Raw genomic sequence first — 24,058 nt, forward strand, 5'->3', positions numbered from 1 at the left:
TGGGTGTGGGGCCTAAAGCCACAGGGGTTGGTTGTTCTTGCGCAGGGGCAAGCCTGATGTTGGGATACATGGGGGTTGGCCTGGAGACAGGGCAAAAGCGCTAGCCTGGTGCCTGGGGCCTTGGAGGGGGTGGGGTGGGGTTGGGAAGAGTGTGGAGCCAGCCTGGAATTGGGGCAGACCTGGAGCCTGAAACTGCAGGGGTGGATTCTTTCTTAATTCTGGATAGCATTCATATTTTTTTCCTGAATTATTTGGCTTCCCTACAATATTTCCTTACCTATACCAAAAGATTTTATCCAATTTTTCTTACCGTATATTTGTATATATGAAGTTGATCCTCATTATTCATGATTCCATATTTCTGAATTTGCCTATTTGCTAAAATAGATTTGTAACCCCAAATCAGTACTTTTACAGTTATTTCCGGAAATGTGCAGAGCAGTGAAAAATTTGCATTGCCAACGTGCACATCCCCAGTTGGGTTCAAACAAGGTGAAACTCTTCCTCTCAGTTGTCACTATAGGTACAAGTGTGCTTTTTATGGTTTATTTAATGACAGTTTTTTTTTTTTCCAGTTTTGTATTTCTTGTTAGGGATTTTGTTTTAAATGACCCCTAATTTTATAGTGCTGAAGTGTTGTCTAGTGTTCCTAAGCTCAAGAAGGCAGTCATGTGCCTTACAGAGAAAACATGTGTTAGATAAACTTCTTTCAGGCATGAGTTGTAGTGCTGTTGGCTGTGAGCTCAATGTTAACGAACCAACAATATATAATAAATAAGCTGTCTTTAAACAGAAACACATATACTGAAAGGTTATGTATTGGTGGGTTGATGAAATGTTGTGAGCAGAGGAACCTAACTCTGTTTTCCTTCCAGGAGTAATGGCTCAGTATTTGGCAATTTAGTGTGTACAGTGACTTTATAAAACATAATTACCAAGAAAAATGTGAATGGACTCCACATGACATGAAATTTTATATACATTATAAAATATATGTAAGTAAAACAGAATAACAGTACGTAACATAACAAAAGAAGTAGCAGCTGACATTTACCAGACAGTTTCTATAGCAAGAAACTCAAGTATTTTACATTATTTTATTTTGTTACCTCCCTTAGGTGCTGTGATTTCTCCCACCATCCACTTGAACACACTGAGGTCTGGAGTCTTAGGGAAGTCCCTCAGCTGTGAGTGGTGGACTCCAGAGCACTGATTCCAGGGCCCTGCTCCAAGCACCAACAGTTCTGCCTCTTCAAATTGACTTACTGATTTCATCAACCCAGTAATTAAATAGTGTCAGACATTGGAGGAGCTGGAGACACAGCTGTGAACATAATGGTTCTGGCCCTTGTGAAACCTACACTAGTTAGGATATAAGCAAGTAAATACCAATCTTAAATAGAGTACTAAGGGGGAATAGGAGATGTCATGCAAGCTCACAGAGGGGGCATCTAATCAAAGCTATGGGTGTCAGGAAATGTACACTGGGGAAGGTAATATTATCTAAGCTACTTCTTTAGGCCCTATAGGAGCCTGCCAGTTAAAGAGGTGATGGAGTAGAGTTCTAGGCAGAGTAAATCGTATGTAAAGGCACATCTAGGAGCAACCCCAATAATTCTTGTTCAAGAAAATATTCTCTCTCTTTGTCTCTGTAGGAAATACTAAAAGATGAACCTGGGCAGTCAGAATGTAGATTGTAAAGGGCTTTGAAAGAGTGTTAGTAGGGATTTTGGATGTTATGCTAAAAGTAATGAGGAGGCACTGGTAGTTCTTAAGCAGGAAAGAATTACTATATATAGTATGTATGTTATAATACTTCCTGATGGCTCTTGTAATATTTTTATAAAATTAAGAAGTTCTAACATTAATAATTACATTGTACATTAAGAATGAACAATATCATGGATTATCGGCAGCCGTCCATCTTGAGAGACGATGGTGTAGCTTCTTAAGAGTCTATCTGCACCGCCGAGAATGGTTGTGCAGTCCGACTCGGGAGTGACACGGTATCTGTCTCCTCCCGTGCTGAATCGACATCTTGCGATGACGCTGGAGTGTCCTCTCCAGTGGAGCTGAAGCTACAGAGCCTGGGCAGGGTGATATGGAGGGTCTGCTGTTGCCCATGCAGCAGACCCCCCCTCTCTTCGCAGCTGAAGGGTCCAAGGGAAAGACGGAGTTGGGAAAGATGGATTATAAACTTGAAAATAACTTTATGGCTCCACTGGCATCTTCTGATCTTCTGTAAGTCGCACTGATGCCATGGGAGGCACAAACAGGGGACACACCTTCCCAAAAGCTGGCTTGGTTTTGCTGCCACCCGTTGGTTTATGAGTGTGCTCAAAGTCAGTTCTGTTCTCTCACAAATTTGTTTTTGCCAATTCTTCGTGTTATAAGGAACGGATGAGATGTACATTTGAATAAAGTGTATTTTTCCATGAAAACTAAGTTTAGTATTAAGTGGGATAGAAAATTGCAAAAATATGGGAAAAATTGAACATAGATGGATTTGGCACTCAAATTGCCTGTCAAAGACTTTAAGAACTTTTTCCATTTAAACTAAAACTGCAGATCATAGAAGTGCATTATAATTGTGGTTTATCACTTCAAACCCTAGGATGTGGTTAGATAGGAAAAAAAAAATCTTGGCCCTATATCAAAAGATTGGCAAATGAATATACATTTACTTATTTAAGGTAAAATAAACAGTTTAAAATATATTTAAGATATATTGAATTTTATGTCTCTTACCAGTTTTTTTGACTCGCCAACTACTAGGTCTGATTGCATCAGATAATATGGCTTTTGTCTGTTGCACAGAAATTAAGCATAAGCTAAATGAGCAGTGGAGCATTTAAAAACCACCTAAAGTCCATCTTGACTGACAAAATTCTCTCTCAACAGCCCATAATATTGAAGGAATTGATGTCCTCCCTCTTCTGGGGGCCATAGAATCAGCAGCTTGCCTTCAGAAGGTCAGCTGCTAATATAGTAATGATGACTTGGCCACCATACGGTAGGATGACAGAAATCCTGGCAATGTTCCTTCCTTCTTGATCTGCCAGTCAGGTTTCTGGAGCCATTTCCACTTTTTCCTTTCTTCTCTCCAGGAGTATGGGTAAACTGGAAGAAAATGAGTCAAAAATGGCTTGAAGAAACTAATGAAGGCTTTCTGCATTCAACTTCCCCTCTCGCACTCCTGCTCACACAGGCGAAGCGAAGCCATGTCACAACACTGGTGCTCAGTGTAGGGCCTCACTTTAGCGTTTATTTTCCAAATAACTCTGCAGCCACATAGTTTCTTGGGTATAAAAATCACTTTTAAAAAGCAATACAAGCTCATGGTAAAAATTTCTAATGGGGTAGAAAGGTAAGATGACACATAATTAGTGTATCCTTGGGTGAATCAGTAGCCTCTCTGATCTTGTTTCTATTTGCTAATTAAGATAATGAGAGCTAATTTGTAGGATTGCTCTGTGGATACAATGACCTAATGTACCTAAAAAGCCTATTATTATTATTTTACTTTATGGCTATATAGGCACTATTTTCACACCCTTGACCAAAGAATAATTTCCTACTACTGAGGAGTGTGTTTTTTCCAGCAAGGTGGAAACATCGGGAGAAACACATAAGAATGGTGAGGGTGGAAAGGGACTGTCCATTCAGTCAAATGAACTGAAACAACTCTGATGGTAAATGATGTTTTAATGTCACTGATCACACTGACATATGTTACATGGGCACTCCAAATGCAGACAGATTACAAATCAACAAGGAGTGGTGTACCACTTATTTTGCAGTCTGTATTATCACTTAATCTTCCAAGTGGCCACCTAGATCTACATCTGGCAATTTGGGTGTCATACAGTTAAGGGAGAAACTCCCAGAAACTCAGTTCTCACCAATGCACTAAAGAATTACAGATCAGTGATTCTAATAACGTGTAAGCAGGGTTTATTGGTAATCTGTTTTCATGCAAGAGAACAGGCCTAGCTAAGGTGGGGGTGAAAGGTGTGGGCAAAGCAGGGTAAGGGCGGCTAAAATAAGGGTGGCCAAAGGCTGGGGTGGCAAGTGTGCACGGGGGTGGCCAGGGGTTGGTGTCCAAAGAGAACAAGTCCTTTGTTCTGAGGACTTACAGAGTTGGCGGGATAGGGGAGGGTGAAGAAGTTACATATTAACAGGTAAAGGTGGTGCTAGCTTTCCAGGACAGAGGTATGAATCACCCAAAGGTGATAATGGGCTTCTTCCTTTAGGCCCTACGGGCCCTTTCCAGCCTTTCAGGCCTCGGGATAAAAACACAGTTTCAAAAGCGGTTTTTCCCAGATAGTGGAAAAGATACATAGAATTTCAAGGACTGCTGAGTCAGTTGCTGGGACATGTATCTCTCTTCCTTGGTTTGTTATCTATCCTACCTGACAATACCAGACATACCTGTCTCTCTCCTCTCTTCCCAGCCCAAACAATCAACTATCTCTGTTGATTCTAGCCCTCAATACTGAATCTTGCACTTCTTTCCCCACCTCCCCAGTCTCACAGGCCTTTGGCAGCTCCTCGTGGGCTTTTACAAACACCTCTAAATGGCCTTTTCCAGTGTATTCCTCTGTAATCCATCCTCTATACTGACAGGACAGTGATCCTTCTAAAATACATACTGGTTGCAATTCCCCTCCCTGATTAATTTCTTTCACTACTTCATAATCACAGTGTAAATTTCAATTTCCTTATGTAGCACCCAAGATTATTATTATAGAAGTTAACATATATAAAATGCTAGAATAGTGCCTGGCATGCAGTAACTGCTGTAGAAGTGTTTGCTATTATTTTTTTAAATGACCTGATCTCCACTCTCCTTTTTCAGTCTAAAACAGCCACTGTGTCACAAGCATTGCTGTTTTCCACGCCCCTCTGGGCTTTGCACGGATGCAGACCACACTCACACAGAGACACACACAGCTCTTTGGTTACTCCCATCTTTGTGTGGAACTCTTATTCTCCTTTAAACCCCACATCCCATGGTATTTCATAGCCCCTTCTATATACCACATAGTTAATTTCCAATTCTTTGCAATTTCCACACATTGTAGTGTTCCTTCAGTGGCAACCACCACACTGGATTACAATTTGCTTTTATGTTCCTCAGCCCTAACAGGTAGTAAATGCCTCGAATACAGGGGGTTGTATCTTGCTTATTCCAAACACCTGACTAAATGCTGGCACATAGTAAGCACCTAGTACTCCTTTAGTAAAATACTTTTTGAACAAATGATGTGTCAGCTGCAATTAGACAAAATGTAATTAAGACTTTTATAACAAAAAAAATCCCACTCGAGCATAAATATGAAGTTTAGTTAAAATCTGGAGACCTATAGTTTTAATTCCTAGGTAGTCAGTGATGGCTGTGAAGCAGGAAAGCCTATACGGTTAAAAGACTCTGGCTTTTCTATCCGCTGCTGCTGCGTTGAGTTGTAGGAGGGTAATCAATGTACCGCCTTCTCCTCTACTTTGGGATCAGGTAGGGGTAATTTTACTCCATTTTTCTGCAAAATGTCCCGGGGTCTCAGTAAGAGCTGGAGGATATGAAGGTCTACCACCCCCCAGAAAAGTTCTCCTTTCTCTTTTACCCTCGGAGGCCAATCGCCCCCCACAAAACCCCCACTGCACAGCGCCCCAGCACAGCACAGAGCGCGTCTCCGCTCTCCGGCAGCCTGGCCGCAGGTGACAGCGTAGCGCGGCCGGGGTTCCAGACTCGCCTGCCCCGCCCAGCGCATCACGTGCGCGGGGATACCTCCCCCTCTTCCAGCTCCTGCCTCTCCGCCTCCCAGCCTCCTCCTCCTGAGGGTGCGAGTGTGCTAGGCAGACGCCGCGAGGGGGGCGGGCGCTGCTGCAGCCCGCAACCCGCGGCCCTGGCGCAGGTCGCCGCCCGGAGCCCCGCAATATGCCGCCGCGGCCCTCTGGCTCTCGGCCATGGCGAGGCTCAGCCGGCGCGTCCCGTGCACCCTGCTCCTTGGCCTGGCAGCCGTGCTTCTGAAAGCGCGGCTGGTCCCCGCCGCAGCCGGAGCCCAGCTCAGCCGCTCGGATCTCAGCCTCATCCAGCAGCAGCAGCAGCAGCAGCAGCAGCAGCAGCAGCGGGAGGAGGCTGAGGAGGAGAGGCCAGAGGTGCCTGAGGCGTCCTCCACCGTCTCCGTTCCAGGTGGGTCCCGGCAGCCGGATCCCGCCCTTCCGTCTCGGCGGGCGAGCTCGTCTGGCGTCGCCGGCTTCCTCGCCCCTTCCCTACGGGATAGCTTCCCACGGCCCCTCCCTGCCCAGGACTAGCGAGAGCTCGGCTTTGGTCCCGGGAATCTGCCCAGAGGCTGAAGAGCTTTCTGGGAAGCAGAGAGCCCTGCAGTGGGGTGGACATGGGTGGCTGCCTCCATTGATCTTCTCCCTCCCTCCTTCCTGAATTCTTTCCTCTGCCCTGACTGTACACACACACACACACACACACACACACATGCACACACATGCACACACATACGGCTCTCAACCCCCTTTACAATTCTGTTCTTTATCCCTTTCTTTCCTAGAGACTGAAAAAAATGTGTAATAGACACCCACACACCCCTTTTCAACATCTCGCCTCGCCTGCTTGCTATATTTAAATTTAGACGTGGAGAAAGAAATTTTGATTTATTTTATTTATTTCTATCTCTTCTTATTCCGGAAAGGGCTTAAGGCAGTATGCAGGAATTCCTTCAGTATAAGATGTAAAAAAACAAAACAAAACAATGAAATAGGAGTTTGTAATGGGAGATGGGGACAGAGAAGGTGAAGTCCGTAGTGATGTTAGTGCAGCAAAGCCTGCCCCCAGAGAGGGGAATCTCCTTACTTGTTAGTGGAACTTAATGAGGCAGATTCTTGACACTGTTCAGTGAGGATGAGGAAATAGGCTGTAGTATGTGGTTGTAAAGGTCCTTCAGTTCCTGCCTCATTCTACCCCCATTAAATCCCCACGCTAAGTAAATAGCTGGATTAGATTATCCGTTTTAACAGCCTCTCCCCACCCCCGCTCGTTTCCTTCCCTACTGTAGATGCTGCCTGCTATTTGGAAAGCAAAAAAGCCATCATTTTGTTGGTAAATGGACTGAGGTTTTTGCAAAACCAAAATGAATTATAACATTTGTTTTGTTTTAAAATTCTGATTAGTAACATTATACAAGATGCTGAAAATGAGATTTGAAAGAGTAGAATCAGCATCTTATTTTATACTGCTTGTTCATCATCAAAGAGCAATATTCAGGCATACCAGCTGTGATTCATGACACAGCCAGGATGATTTAATTTATCAGCATGCTCTGAGCAAAGAATGAGATCACCAAAGTGTGCAGGAAAGCATGTGTTTCTGACACCCTCTTAAAGCAGTTAATATTCAAGTGTGGTTACAAGTCCTGAAAAGTATGTAGTGTTGGTGGTTTTCCTACCTAGGTGGTTTTTTACTTTTTAACTGGATTTATTGGGGTGACTTGTTAATAAAATTACGTAGTTTTCAGGTGTGCAGTTCTGTAATACATCAGTATATTGTGTGTTCACCATCGAAAGTCAAGTCTCCTATCACCATTTATCCCTCCTTCACCCTCTTCTACCTCCCCCCACCCCCTTTCCCTCAGGTAATCACCAAATTGTGGTTTGTGTATATGAGTTTTTTTCTTTTGCATAATTTCTTCTTTTTCACCCAGCCCCCCAAACCCCCTTTCTCTGACAGTTGTCAGTCTGTACTCTGTACCTATGGGTCTATTTCTATTTTGATGATTAGTTTATTTTATTCATTAGACTCCACAAATAAGTGAAACTATATGGTACTTGTCTCTCTCTGCCTGGCTTATTTCACTTAGCATAATATTCTAGGTCTATCCATGCTGTTGTAAAGGGTAGATTTCCTTCCTTTTTATGGCTGAGTAGTATTCCATTGTGTAAATGTACCACAGCTTTTTTATCCACTCATCTGATAGGCACTTGGGCTGCTTCCAAATCTTGCCTATTGTAAATAACTGTAATGAACATAGGGGTAAATATATTCTTTCAAATTAGTTTCAGGTTTCTTTGGATGAACTCCCAGAAGTGGAATTACTGGGTCTTATGACAGTTTCATTTTTAATTTTTTGAGGAAACTCCATACTGCTAAACTTAAGGAAATTAGAGGTAGGAGAGTGATTGAGAGCCTGTCTTCATTATGACAGGGATTTCATTAATTAAGTACGAGAGAAGTCTGAGCATGTTGATAGATTTTATGGCTTGCAATATATATTTTTGATTTATCTTTCAGGAGTGTTAGTTAAGTGGTTTTGACTACTACACTATAGATATGTGTGATGAGGGTTTTGAATAACTGCAATAATATGAAATCTTTTATAAATATGTGCACATTAAAATATTTATTTGTGAGGCAATATTTTTGAAAACGGTTACTCTTTGGTGACTAGCAATTTTTATTTACCTATTAGATTACTTGAGATAAAGGAACCACTATCCAATAGATCAGCCTAGAGCCTGAAAAGTAACATATGACTTTTGCTTTCCCTCAAAAACTCTAGCTCCCAAGCCAGTGGCAAACAAGAGAACAATCAATTGCTGTTTTAGTTATTGGAGTATCAAGTGGCATAATGAAACAAGACCTACAAACACATGAAGTTAAAATATTCCTTGGAGTGCATTGTGATCTCTAGATTGAACTGGTCTTCCTGCTTTAGCCTTTGTTCCCTACTGTCTATTCTCCTCACAGAGTGACCTTTTTCAAACATTAAATAGGATCATTTCTACTCACAATCCCACAGTGGCTCCTGTCTTTCTCCCACTAGATGCCCAGATCCTAGAAGTGGTCTTCAAAGGCTCAGATCCCCTACCTGCCCCTCACCCTCCCATCTCCGAAAGCTCTGATCCTCCCTCCGTGGTAGCCACACTGGCTCTGCTTCCTCAGTTTGCCAGTGGTCTCTGGCATGGGGGAGGGCCTTTGCACTTGCCATTTTCTCTGCCTTGAATTCTGCAACTTCACAGCCTTAAGGTTTGCTTGGGTATCACTATAACAAGGAAGCCTTCCCTGACCAGCTGTATGAAATTGGTCACCCGTGTGCCCTTTCATAATGATTCTCCATGGCACTTAGTGTCCTCAGCCCTTCTTGGAAGCCTGTCATCCCTTACTGGAATGTAAGGATAACCTTTGATTTGTTCACTATTATATTATTATGTGTTTCTAATACCTAAGCGCACCTGGTATGCATAGGCAAGCACAGGTTTGTTGAATTAGGATCACTTTCACTGAATCTTTGATGTCACATCTTGTGAAATTCTTCATTGGAATTTTGCAGGGGATATATTAAAAAACAATGTTAGGTGGAAATATTTGTAAGTTGAGGTTATAAAATCTATAAATTTTGGATTTTTAATATTAGCTAATTTGAGTGTTTATCTTCTGCTGACCATAGAGAACTGATTGATACTAAGCAATACCTGAGTCCTATTACTAGGTTCTGTCAAGATTCTTTACCCAAGTGTGCTTCTAATCCTCTTATGACTGGAGGGTATTAACATATCTTTAAATAGCTGTGATTGAGCTGGAGTTTATTCTTTGCTTCTGTATGGTGCTTCTGATTCTTTGGACATTGTTATGTGAGAAACTAAAGGACTTTTCTCATGCAGAATCTAGAAAACTAGTATGATGTGCAGTTACTGGTATGTGCTGAGCCTATCAGTCTACAGTAGAGAAGCTAACCAGTAGTCTCTGGATTTTATTATTCTGAAAACATATGTCTCTCTGTACTGCTGAGAAATAAGAACATGAAATTTAAGAAAAATTGAATGAGATATTATTTTATTTTTAAATATGAGATTTTTAAAATCCGGATTTAAAAACAGTAAATTTATATTTTCTGATGAACTTATAAAACTCCATCTTTAGAGAGCAGTGAGAATAAAGACTACGGTTGAGATCTGTGAAATCTGTTGTTTTCTCAGGAGTATGCAGCAGCTCTGATTTTCTCTGTAACAGTGTTTGTTAGGAATAAATATTTGAGGGGCCAGGGAAGAATTAATTTGGGAGCTGGTGGGAGCTGAGACAAGCATATCATATTCACTCTGATGGCCCATTAGCTTGGAGGCATGCTGGGGGTGGGGAGCAGGGGGGCTGGAGAAGTAATGAGCTCCATTTCAAATTCTCCATGTGAAGCACAGACACAGGAGGTCTCCATGGACTGCAATAAATGCCCTCTGCATATAGAAAGAGCTTTAGAGAGCTATATTTTTATGGCATAAAAATCTTTTGATTGTACATTTTACTGATACATATTTTTAAACTTTTTATTTTGGAAAATTTCAAATATATAGAAAGTAAATAAAATAGTATTTAAAAAATCATACCCATCACCTAGCTTTAACAAAGATTAAATTCTGCTGTTTTTTTTGTTTTGTTTTTTAATCCATACCTTCACCCATTTCCACTACACACGCTTCTGTTTTTTTCTTTGATGTAGAAACACATTGAAATGTGCATACCTTAACTGTACTGTTTTGACAAATAGATATAAACATTAACCATCATCCCTATCAAAACACAGAACTTTTACATCACCTTAGAAAGTTCCCCCATGTCCCCTTCCCAAGCAATTCCTGCCTCTTACCCAGAGACAACTATCAGATTATTTTCATAATAGATTAAATTTAAATTTTCTACTTCATAAAATAAAATCATATAGCATGTATTCTTTCTGTGTCTAGATGCTTTAGCTCAGCCTAATTTCCATAGGTTGTTGCATGTTAAGTAGTTTAGTCCTTTTTACAGCTGGGTAGTATTTCATTATATGAATCACCACTTTTGGTTTCTCACTTCTGTTGATAGATATTTGGGTAGTTTCCAGTTTTAGGTGTTGTAAATGGAGCTGCTCTATTCTTGTACAAGTCTTGGTGTGGCCATGTCTTCTGGGTACAGTTGGAGTTGCTTTTTGATGTGGAATTGCTGGGCCAAGTGGTATACATTTGAAGTTAAAAAAATTATTTTTCATATTCTATAAAGGTGGAACCTACCACACTTAATGAAGTTGAATTTAAAATAGTGAAATTTGATATAGATTATTACTGTATACTTTTTATTGAATTCAAACAACTTGATGTAAACAAACCTGATTGAAATCTCCCATCCATGAAAGCATTTTTTTTTTTTTTTTGTCAAGGAATTTGAAAATTGATAAGAAAAGTGGGATTAGAAATTGATTGTTCTATCTAAAGTACTCATGCTTTAAAGGCCATATTCCCAGATTGGGTAATTATGATTTCTTTCCAGGATTTTAATAACCAAAGGAAGCTATTTCTTGGTGTCGATTACACAGGTTGAAAAACACATGCCATTGTGTAGAGTTTCAGTCCAGTTTGTTTTAGTGGTAGTTGCTCCATGTTCTTAATGTGACTGAACAGAAACTACCAAATATTTTTCTGAAGCAAAACTCTTCCCCTAAAGTACATAAATATTGAACTTGATTCCCTTTCAACGTTCTGTCTGACTAGGTTAGCTGCAGTATTGTTGTCGTTCATTCACTTGGCTTAGTATAATGTATTTAAAAATTTCCTTTTGTCCTAATTGCTTTAGCTAGGAAATGGATATAATATTTTCCATCTGTTATTGGTAAATAGTGTGCTTTGGAGTATTTACCTGGAAAATTCTAAAACTGAAAGCTACATGTTGTAATGAAATACAACATAAGCTTAAGAAAACAGCTTCTGTTTGCTTTGAAGATTCTGTTGGGGGATGTCTCTTTAATTGGCCTTTTGTATAAGCACAATCTTTATGTACAGAACATATCCAATTCTGTGCCTAAGTTCTTTTTCTTTTATGACTGTATGCCATCAGGACTAGGCACTGTTCTTAAATATAGGTGATAATGTCTGTGAGGTATACAGGCCAGTTCACTGGGCCTGAAATGAGTGGGTGATTCTAAGTGCCATTTCATGCAGGGTTGAGGGTGTCAAGGAAATGGTAATCGTTACTAACATGTCAAATCCGCCTCAATGACCTAGCGATTGTAAAATGCCTCAGTAAAGTAATACAGGTCTCTGAAACCTTAAGTTGATAATGCCTGTTAAGCTCTCCATGTTAAGGTTCTCTGTCTTGCGCAGAAATTAAGACTTAAAATTAATTTCACTTATATGTGAGTGTGACTTAAGTTTCTATTTAATGTGTTTTTCCTCAAGTATGTTTCTATATCATAACAATTTAGCAGATAATTTAAAATTAAACATTTGCCTGTATTATCAGTTCTTCTATTTTGTTTTTGTTCAGTGCAGAAATACTATTTATAAACTAGATAGTTTTAATGCACTTGTTAGTTTTGCTGAAATTCAGAACCTTCAGATAGCAAAGCCAATAGCAGTTGTGTTTGTGGATGTAAATGCTAGTTGGGCTTTCGGGGACTGGGGGAAGCTGGGAGAAATGTCCAGCCTTCACGCTGAGCTTATGCTTGAGCCCCCAGCTTCTCTCTGGGTAAGTGCTCAAAGGATGTTCTAGAAGCCCGTGTCCTTTGGCCTTCCTAAAATAAAATAAAACCAGTGTCCATGGTTTTATTCCTACCTACTATTCCTTTGCTTTCTTTTATACAAGGAATGGGACAAACAGAAACAGCATAGGTAGATGAATAATTTGTTTTTCTCTTACTGGGTTAACTATAATCAGGAGTTAAAAATCAGCTTCAAAGGTCTTGGGTTTTGTGACTATATTCTGATACTGATTCTAATCTTGCCTGCTCCCCTGTGTTTTCGGAAAGGATAGAAATTAAGCTGTCAGTCCATTTACCATGAAAATCAAACAGAGGGAGACTGTACTTTTTGTATAAGGGAAAAATGTCACCAATAATGGTATAGTAGGATTCTTTTAAATATTTTATCAAGTAAAATAAACCATACGTGGATCAATAAGAGTGTGTCATGAAACATATATTATGATAATTCAATTTGTGTACCTACAGTTTAAAAAAATATTTATATTTAAATGATTGATGTATTCCAGATAGTTCCATTTAAAGGCAAATAACTTTTCATAAAATAAGTACTACCGAAAGTCTGGTTTATAATATAGTTGTGCTAGTAGCTGGACTTTTAGCAGAAAAGCAATTGTTTAATACTTCCCCAAGATTTCAGTGTTTCTTTATATTCATCCGAGTTTAACTCTCATTCATAATCATATGTAATAAAAATATTTTTATAGTAATATATTAAACAACTAATCTTATCTTCTCATGCTATTTATAATGAAGCAATGTCTAATATTGGTTAAAATATGTAATAATTAAAAAACAAGTTTTCACATCACAAAATACAATAAGCCTTTTTAGAATCACAGACTCTTGGAACTGTAATGAGGTAGTTGTGACCTTTTCCCAGGCGCTTTGCTGTGGCGCTGTTTGAAGAGCGCATGACATATCCACATCCCAAAAGAAACGTGGTACCACCCTGGCATTTACTAAGTCTGATAAAACTATTACTTAAGGATACTTTGATGATTTTCTTCATAGCAAATTTAACTATGATGAGGGAGCTTTTTTATAATTGAATCTTTCCGTACTGATTCAAGTTTGTCAATTGCTTCTGTACATACTATGTCTCATAGGGGAAAATTCTTGTGACTCAATGAAGCTTACTAATAAATACAGGTGGTGAAGACTCTGGAGGTTCTTGAGAAAAGAAGAGAGAATTATGATAGCTCGCTGTGACAAGTTCAGAGGGGGTCAAGTAAGTTTGTGGGGGAGGAAAGTACTCACAACTGGTAAATCTTTTTCTCCTCCTGTATGTGTAAGGGACTTGTCATCCCTTAAACCTTATACAGCAGAGGTTCTAGGAAGCCGGTGGAAGGATTCAGGGGGGTTCATGAACACCTGACGTTAGTTATACAACCTGCAATTATCTAGTGTTCAGAGCATCTGTAAGAGTTTCAAAGGAACCCTTAACCACCTCCCCCTTCCCAACAGTTAATAAAATCTCCATTGGTTACTTAGGCTCTTCTAAGTGGACTCAATAAGAAAAGACCAAAGGTATTCAAACTCAAATAACATTTTTGTGTTTTCCTAACACATGAAGTGTTTCTGTTATTGTGCACGTGTGATGGGTAAAATTAGTAAGTGTGGCAGTAACATAAGCAATCCTGCCAGAAGGCAAACCTCAGGAGAACTGATTGCTTAGTGTGCACCTTGGCCAATTCTTTCATCTTTTGTTTTTTTTTCATTCTGTTTGTAGAATGGCCATCAGTGCACAACCAATATCTTTTGATAAATCACATGACTTTGAGTTGTTTCATACCCAGGTTTCATTATATAACAAACTGGAGGGATACCTTATACCTGAAAAAACCCTCTGTTCAGAAATCTTTGGCAGTTGACCCAGAAACTCTGCATCTTGGCTCCTTGCTATTCTGCTGAAGGACAGGGTTACTGAGATTAAGTTAATAACCTTAATAAGGGCTCTCATGACTTTGTGAGTCATCGTATCCCCCCTGGTCTGATAAAAAACCACACTCAGTTTTATCAGATAAGGGCCTGCTCTGCTTGTTATTAATTTTCAAAGAAGGCATGTATAAAAACCAAGCCATCCCACACCTGCTGAAACAAGTCTTAATCTTTAAACAGCTTTGGGGGTTAAAATAGCAATTTCAGGCTACAGCAACTTTAAAACTGCCTTTGAACTTGCTTTTTTCATCACCAGTGCTGTTCTAGGCTTTTGAATTAGTAATATCACCCCTGAACTCAGCGAAACCTATATTTTCGTTTTGATCTATACCTCTCCTGGTTTCATTAATAACTGATTACCTTGGAAGAGCAAATAACAGAGTGAAGAATTTCTTTGTTTTGAGAACTAGCTTTATCTTGCAGAATTTTTTTCTTTCATTTGAAAATTCCAATGGAGAAATGAGTATTTCAATACACTTTGATATTCTAGAGATAAATATAGCATGTGTTGAGACTTGGAAAGCTGTAGCTTCAGAGGACAACATGGGGCACAGACCTAGGGGTAGAAAGCATTTAGGCACCCTTGACAAATCCAAGTCTTACTGGGCCCATTGTCCTCTCTCTAAGTCCTGTATATAAGGACTGGTTTACAGACTGGAACTGTATGCAGTGACTGTATGAGGGCCCATCATGGATCCAGCAACTTAAGGTATGGCAAAGGCAGATGAAAATATGGTGACTATATTTACTGCCCTTTCTTTCTTTCCTGTTAATATTCTTTATCAATAATACAGTATCAAGCCTATAAATCTTGAATAATGTGCTTTAAAGTAATAATATTTAAAACTTAATTTAACAGCCATGAAATGTTTGATAGTATATGTTATTAAAATACCTTTGTATTCTAAAAGTTAAAAGTGAAAAAAGGACAGTTTGTTTTTCCGTTTCATTTAACATTCTCTGACTCTTCTCACTCCCCTCTCACAAGGTGATTTCATCCACTTCTGGTTGCTTTAAATACCCTCTATATGTTAAGACTGCCCAGAGCTTGCTGCTGAATATATTTACCTGTCATCTTGACATCTTTATGATTGCTTTATCACAGGTGTCTCCATTTAAAATGTCTAAAACTTGAGTCTTGATTTCCCACCACCCTTCCCGAATAAAAAATCTTCCTTATTATTAAAAAACAATCAAGTGCCCCAGTAGCCAAGAAAGAATAGTTGAGGGTGCTGTCCTTGGCACTTCCTCTACCTTCCTCTCCACCTGCTCAATTGTCAACCCCCAGGAAGTCTACCTCATAAGTGTTACTTATCTCTTATTTTTCTCCATCTTTAGTGCCCCTGCTCTAGCTCACATTACTTGTATGCTCTAGTTCACATTATCAATACGAACTCTAAAATCCAAATTCCCCAGAGCAACTCTGGGGCTTACCCATCTCTTTCTAGAGTGATTATTTTATTTTTAAGTATAAATCTGATCAGGCTTCATGTGCCATTGAGAACGAAGTTGAAAGTCTTAAGGTGATCTATAAGGCTTTGCATGATTCGCCATTCCAGTCTCAGCTCCAACTTCTCTACTTCTTTATCACTGTTCACCATTTCTCTTATTTTGAATGTGACAGGCTTTATACCTAAGGGCCTTTACAAAGATTTCTCTGCTTGTAATACTTCCGTGACCCAAAACATACACACACACATACACACCCCATTCACATGGTTAACTGCATTCAAACTTCAGATACTAGCTTAAATGCCATTTCTTTTATGCAAGTTGTCTTTGACTTTCCAATCTGTGCTAGATTTTTTATTATGTGCTCTCATAAGCATCTTTTACTTGCTCAAGGTCTGTAATTGATCTGTAGATAGGCACCTATTCCATATTTCCATATTTGTCTTCTCTAGTTAGGAAGCCAGATAAAGCCAGGTACAATAATTGTTTTGCTTGGGGCTGAATTCCTATATAAATATTTATTGAATGAATAAATGAATGGCTCTATATAGATAAATATTTGTGCAATTAAATATCTTCTTTCATCACAAACTTGAGCTAGCTTCTCTAGAGAGTGTATATTTGAAAAGGATATTATGTAGGGAAAAGGCCTTAGGGCTTTTGGACTAAAGTGGCCAAAATATACAGGTTTTGGATCAAGAAAGATGCTGGTTGTAGGCAGGGAAGAAGAACTGCTATTTATTCAAATTCAACACAACATATGTTGCTCTATAAATGGAGCTGAAGATGACATACAAGAATTCTACAGTGAATGATTTCATTCATTTTCTTTTTCTTTTTTCTTTTTTGAAACAGAACTCATTGAGTACTATTTGCCAGGCACTTCATCATCACTGATTGCAGAGAACACCCAGTGTGGACATAAAGAGACCACAGATGATAAAAGAGTGTGACAGTGCTGTATTAGAGAGGTGTACAGGATTCTGTGGAAACACAGCTTTGGAGGAAAGTAATTTGGCCATTTTCCTGGAAGAAAGCATACTTAGAGTTTGAAAGCGACGTATGTAGAAAAGCAGAAGGATATAATTTTTTAAAAAATTTTTGATCTATATCTGTTTTTTTCCCATTTCTTTATGTGATAACAATATCTTCTGTTCCCCTTTAGCTTAAGTATTCTCTAGAATTCCTCACATTTCTTACTTTTATGATGCATCATTCCATATTGTTAGAAAAGAAAAATATGCAGCTTCTTCCACATGCTCACATTTCTTGGAAGACCCTCCTTATATAAAGCAGTTGAACTGAGCATTCAAACATAAGCCCCAATGTCTATCAATCTAGATCTACTACCAGCTAGCAGTTGGTATTTTTGTCTTTACATTGATATGCAGCAGAAATACTTTTTGTGCCATTAAAATTGTGTGATACCGCCACTCTGACCAAACTGTGCTGTTTTCTTATCAGTCCTCGACATGAAGACGACACAGACCAGTTGTGTCTTGATGTCTGCTGTGACCTCTCTCCCTCGCCATCTGTGCCAGCCTGCTGGCCATTTCCCCAGAAACAACCTTTCTTCTCTTCTTTCCCCTTCAGTGACCCCAGGTTTCACTTCCACACCCCACCACATGGCAGTGAGTGATTTAAAACACATTTCGTTCACAATTATGGTTGCAGCGTCTGAATAGAGACTTCTAAAAAATGTAATGGCACATAACTGTTGCCTGGTTTTCTGCTATATCAGAAAGTTATGAAAATGAATAGATAGAAATGTTAGGTAGTTATAGTTTTCTCCATTAAAGTTAATCTAGAGAGGTACTCAGAGCAAGAGGGCATTTAGCTGAAATGACCAAAGCATGAGAAAGGGTGTCACCTTTACTTTGAGCTTTATACATTGTTGTATTTTTGTGGATACAGTCAAAATATGCTCTTTCCCTTTAAAGCACCCCGTCATGTAGTTTTTGTACTTTTTAAAATGTCTGAAATTCTGTAAATCTTCCAGGCTAGAGGAACTGAGACACTGGAACAGGTGGCTTAACAGGGGGAGCATATGGGCAACTGGCTGTTCTCCCTTGGGCTCTAGCCCCAGTATGTTCACCTCTCAGGGTACTTGTGTGGTGTGTTACCTTCTTGTCTTTCAGTCACTAAGTAGGGTATTAAACCGCATACACCACCATACACAATGTGAACCGTATTTACATGGGAGAGGCAATATATAAATCTACTTAATGAAAGGCATTGTCTTAACCCAGCAGATCTGCTCCCACTTTAGACTTTATCTGTTTCTATCCTTTCTCTAGTCACCTGACCTGGAGAACCTGCAGTCATTGATTCTGTCTTCTCCCTTTCCCACACTCACCTGTCACTCACGAGGCTTTTTTAAATATCCATCACAGTCTTCTTAGTGTTCATTCCTTCTGTTTTATTTTCACAGTTTCTTTATCCTGTCCCTGACGCCATCTGTTTGGGCTGTTACACTGATCCTTTAGATCTCCCTATTTTTTCCTCCCTCTAACTCAAACTATACCCTTACTGTATTTTATGACACTTCCTTTTATTAAGCTTTTATATTGTCTTTGAAATTTGAAGTCTTCTGTCAGTCTCCAGCTATTTATAATGAGTACTTTGAAATATACTGAAAATTGAAGTAGTATAAGGAATATTCATATATCTTATACCAAGATGCAATAGTATTAAACTTTTGTTCTTCAGTATTCCCTCACTTATTGCAGGTATTACATTCTAGACTCCCCCCCCCCCCCCGCCCCCTGCACAATAGGTGAAAATCTACGAAGTAGGAACCTTACATTTATTTTAGTATTTATATATATTTTAAGGCTTTATAAACCCTTCCCACACACTTATAAACCGTTCCCAGTCCCTTATTAACCTTTCCCACTCCCTTATTAACCTTTTCCACACTTTTATAAACACTACTTATGTTCTTAAACATATTCTACACTCTTAAACCTATGTAACTTTAACAACATACATATACAGTACCGCAAAATCCCGCAATATAGCAAAAAATCTGCGATAAATAATTAAATATAATATTTTAAAAAATCCCGCAATACAGCAATACAGTGAGGCCGCGATAAGTGAACCGCGATACAGTATAGAGAGGGACTACTGTATTTGCTCTGTGTCTATCAGTATCGGTCTGTACACATGAATAGTGTTGCAGAACCAATTGAAATGTAGTTGTACGCGTCTTGACTTTTCATCCCTGCAAGCTTCCGCATGCCTCTTAAAATTAACTTTCAGTGAGCAAGTAATGCCTTTGAAATGGCAAAACAATTATTTACAACTTTTTAATGAACTATATAAAAATGAGGAAAAGGTACAGAACTCAAGTCATGAATGAATGGATGGATTTTATAGATTTATGTGGCAGATTCTTAAGGTTTCACTTTCATTGGCTTGCTATGTTTGTGCAAATTAACATGTCGCCTGGTTGTGATAAGACTGAATTTTGTATAAAGGTAGCATTTTAACTACATTACTATGTAATGGGAGGTTCTGCTAGGCTTTCCATTTAGTTTGTTCTTTTTGTCACTTCCTACCAATCCTGGGTCATTGCCCATTGGACATCTCTTCGCGTGTAACTTTGATGGTGGATGTGTGTAGAATTACTTCTCTGGTACCTCTTTCCCCTTTCCTTTGTGTATGCTGCCCTCATCCATCCGTATTTGATAATGGGAAATGGTAAGCTATAAAACATAAAAGTTGTCACCATCCTCGCTCCCCACCATGAAGAAAAAGTCAGTAGCCTTTGAGCAGAAAGGATGAAACCAGGGCAGGGAGTTGGAGTTCTTGGCCCCAGCCATTCCCATGATCCAGTCAGATAAGTAAGTGTATTTCATGAGTTGATAAATTTCTGTTTTTGCCTCAGCAAATTCTGGTTGGATTTCTGTTCAACCCAAAAGCCTCACCTTGCTTAATAGGTTATTTTCTAAACTAACTCCTAATTCCAAGCAAATTTTAAATCTATAGATACTTTTCTTTCCCGATTGGAACTGCTCTACCTCTGTCTATCCCTAACTCCACTAGAAACCAGCGCAGCTCTACTTTCTCCATGAAGCTTTTTCAGTCCACAGTTATTTTTCTTTTACTAGATCATAATCTCTATTTGAAGATTCAGTACTTGATAGTATGTTGTTTTAACTTAGTCTGTAATTGTTTCTGGTGTGTTTATTTTGTCTCTCATGAGTGTCTGAATTCCTTCAGAGCACAGATGTATTCATTTACCCATTGTACATTCCAGAATGCCTAACACTCAGTAAGAGCTTAATAAAACCTTCTTGATTCATAATATATTATGATTGTATGTATTAAGAGAACTATCTAAGGAACTAAGTATTTTGTGTTATTTATGTACTTAATCCTCATGTTTATCACAGTGCTGGACACATAATAGGTACTTCAAAAGTCATGTTAATTAAAAAATGTTTTATATTTATAACTTTGGGGCAGATGGTGATGGTATTAAAATGAATTGGAAGATGATGAATTGAATAACGCTTCATGATGCTTTAAGATTGAGAACTGTTAGTCAGTCATGATGTTGATATTAATATACCAAAGCATTCTTAAACCTTGAGCACTTTTTAGAGTCATTTTTCTTTCTCTTCTCTGCACTTTGTTTCTTCCCATGTCTACCGTTAATTTTTGTCTCTCATTAGCACTTAGTTTTGTCACTTTCAGGTCCATGATGATAATCTCATGCCTCTCACTCCTCCCCTCCATTTCTCACCTTCATCTTTCCTATCACTTTACAGAACTGGTTTGCTGTCCTTAGGCTTCCAAACAGGACTTTTTTTCCTCATCAAAATACTGCCCTAGGGCCTCTGACTTTTAAAAACAAATTTCTTTTAAAAAAAAAATTGTTCTATTACAGTTGTCCCAATTTCCCCCATTGCTCTCCCCTGCCCTGCCCACCCCCCTCTCACACAGTCAATCCCCACTCTGTTGTCCATGTCTATGGGTCATTTATACTAGCTCCTTAACTAAACTCCTCCCCTTCTTTCCTTCCTTAACCCCCCTCCCCTCTGGTCACTTGTCAGTCTGTTCCTGTAAAGACAAATTCTAAATCTACATTGCAAACAAGTACATTTAATTAGTCCTCAGTAACTATCAAGAGCGAGCTCTCTTTGCCACAAAGGCATAATAAATGAGAACAGTCAAGCTATTTTCTTGGCACTTAAAAAACTGGGTGACTGGCTGAATATTAGTTCATGACTGTGATGTTGGAGAGGGAAGGCCTTGGTGCATTAGAGACCCGTACAAAGGCCAATGTGGCTGCCGTGGGGAGGGGATAAGATGGGGGTGAGATGAGGGGGCCATGGGATGGGTTGTGAAGGGAGGCAGTGCCCAGGCACAGTTGGTCAGGGCAGAACTCTGGTTTTGGTTTCTGTGCACTCACTCACACGGCTTTTTTGTGGTCGATGTCTTCACCAGGGAAGAATCTTTAGAGGGCTGCGTGGTTTGCTGGCTAGAGCTGGGCTTTGGGCAACTGGAGTTCAAAATGTGCTCTGTCTCTTGTTAGGTGTGCTCTTGGGCATGCTAATGAAACTTCCTCAGAGGTAGAGAAAATGAGACTTACCTTGCAGAATCACTAAGTATTAGAGTTGATGTATGTGAAACACCTAGAACTTAACAGATACTTATAAATTACTCTTACCATTAGAGACAATATTTAGTATATTAAATATTTCAGAAGTATGAATATTGTCTTCACTTATATTCTGATATTAGATTAGTAAGTGTTGCATAGGTAGACAAAAAAGATAACACCCCAGTTTTACAACTTTCTAGTAAATGAGGCTGGATTTCTTTCATTGTTTTATTACATTTTCTGTAAATTGACTCTTAAAGTACATAAAAGTTTCTGTAGTATGACATATTAAAGCATCTTCTGGACTATAATTACTGTTTTTCTTTGAAAACAACCCAGAAACAACATTGTCTGTGGAACATTATCTAAAGCAAGCAAGCAAGCGCACTGTATTTGAAAGCCAAATCAGAGTGAAGTATTGTGAGCTCCAGGTTTTCACTATCATATTGATTCCTTTTGTTTTGCTGAGAAGATAAATTGGCTCCAAGAAAGGCTGAATTGAAACAGTAGTTTTTATTTATTGTTTTTTTTGTCCAGAAAAATCTTAACATGAGCTAGAATATTCTCAGCATACAAATAAGCAAACAAATACTGGCTCCGGTCCTTTTGGAAAACTTTGTATTGAAAAGATAGCATTTCTTTATGGAAAAAAAAAGAAAAAGAAAATTTTGCAGCTCTCTTCCTTTCTCTTTGCGAGGCTTGGTGTTGTGCTGGAGAGAATTATTTGCCCGTTAAAATGGTGTGTCTTGAAACACTCTTTAAGAAAGAATTCTGCTGCAAAGCTGATGAAATCTTATTTATTTTTGAAAACATACCTCAGAGGAGTAGTAAAGTATTTCTGTCTAGTATTACGGTTAATACTGCACAGCAGAGAAGGGCATTCACAGCCGAATGGAGGCAGCTGATTGATTCATATATTGATTGAACCTAGAAGATTGTGTTCTGTAAAATTCCAGGCTGTTTGAATTTTCAAATCTGTATGGGTGGTGCACCTAACCAGTTTAAAATTTTCTCCTGTTAACAGTATTTACAAGTAAAACAACACTTTAAGGAGTTTTCATTAAAAGATAGGATGAAAGAATGCAATAAAATTATAAACTACATATGGAGAGAAAGATGTTCAGAAATTATTTGTCATTTTTATTTCTTTAAGTAGGACGCAGGAGAAAGTCATGAATGATAATGGCCAAATAGAATTCATGAGACATTTACTAAAAATTTCTCTTCATGATACAGGTTCTGTACAAATTAAAGTAAGAACAAACAAACGAAGGTTTCAGAAGTTGGTAGGACAAAAATAAATCAGATCAAGTAGTTTAGGAATTATTTTTAGTCCACTATGAATGTCAAATAGATTTTTTTTGCTTTATACTTTTAGAGCCTGGCAAATGTCAGGAAGGCCGCCTTACCTGGACTTGTATTGGGATCACAGTAATAGCTTTCTGAATGGTTGGATTGATGGAGAGATGTTTGCTTTTTGATTGATTAGGTGGAATTATTTAACATGTGGCAAAGGCTAATAAGGGAGCTGTGTCTAAATTGATGGCTGCATTAAGATATGACCTCTGTCATGAGTTCTTAACCTAAAGCAGTTTATGCTCTTCTCTCAGTCTTGGTCATGAGAGAAAGAATTAGAAAAACTTACTTTAGAGGTAGTAATTTCTTAGTCTCTGAAGTTAATAATAAGAAATTAAAAAAGGTATACTGAAATTCTAAGGTAGAAAATTATTCAAACAAATAGAGATGAGCATGCATACACTTAAATTCAGTATAGCAAGTGCAGATGGATGTGTAATATATGGAGTTTCTGACTTTTTCAGGGCACTTTGAAGAGCAAGTTTCTGCGCTCAATATACCTAATAGGCATAGGCGGAGAAAGCATAAACATATAAATATAAGGCAAGATATCATATATAATATGCGCATTAGAGTTTCAGAGTGCTGTAACACGTGTAAGGAGATACAAATTTTCAATTATTAAGGGGCTAATTTCTCAGTTGTTTTTGGCTTAATTACCTGCTTTTTGATCAGCACAGGTTTAGAACCTACATAAAAGGGAGTAGCTGGGAAGGAATAAGGAGAATTTCTTTCTTCTAAATGTCTCTAAATGAAAGGCTAGCTGGTAGAACTTAAGGCAGGAAATAGAAATTAAGAGTTTTGGTTGTATTTTTATATTTAGTCATATATTTACTGTAGAAATAAAATCTCCCACTTTTATTATGTTCTCATTAAAATTTTTTTCATCCTAATTATGGAAGATCCTAAACATATATAGTCTATGTAATAGACACCAAGTACTCATCACTGAAATTAATTAAATATTAGCTTTTTGCTCCATTTTTTCATATTTCTCTTCCATTTTTTAAGAAATAAAAATTAAAGATAGACTCAGTCTACTTTTATCCCTTTTCCTCATTACCCAGAATTAATTACTATCCTGAAATTGGTGTCCATCTTTCTGTTTAAAAAAAACTGTAACAGATGTATGTACATGTCATAATAGCCTTTTGGAGTTTGGGTTTTTTCATTCAGCATCATG

At 38.6% G+C, this 24,058-nt stretch overlaps 1 protein-coding gene across 1 annotated transcript in view; it reads left to right on the forward strand.

Moving 5' to 3' along the window:
- The first annotated feature begins 5,890 nt into the window (after positions 1-5,890).
- FAM171B (family with sequence similarity 171 member B) overlaps positions 5,891-24,058 on the forward strand; it is a 65,393-nt gene continuing 47,225 nt past the window's right edge. The window contains exon 1 of the mRNA XM_090281495.1: positions 5,891-6,190. Within this exon, the coding sequence (XP_090137621.1) occupies positions 5,965-6,190 (226 nt within the window). The 5' untranslated portion in view covers positions 5,891-5,964. The remainder of the gene's footprint in view (positions 6,191-24,058) is intronic.

This window comes from Furipterus horrens, unplaced genomic scaffold (assembly GCF_987537825.1).
Source record: "Furipterus horrens unplaced genomic scaffold, mFurHor1.1.pri manual_scaffold_1, whole genome shotgun sequence".
In the NCBI taxonomy this organism is placed as follows: Eukaryota; Metazoa; Chordata; class Mammalia; order Chiroptera; family Furipteridae; genus Furipterus; species Furipterus horrens.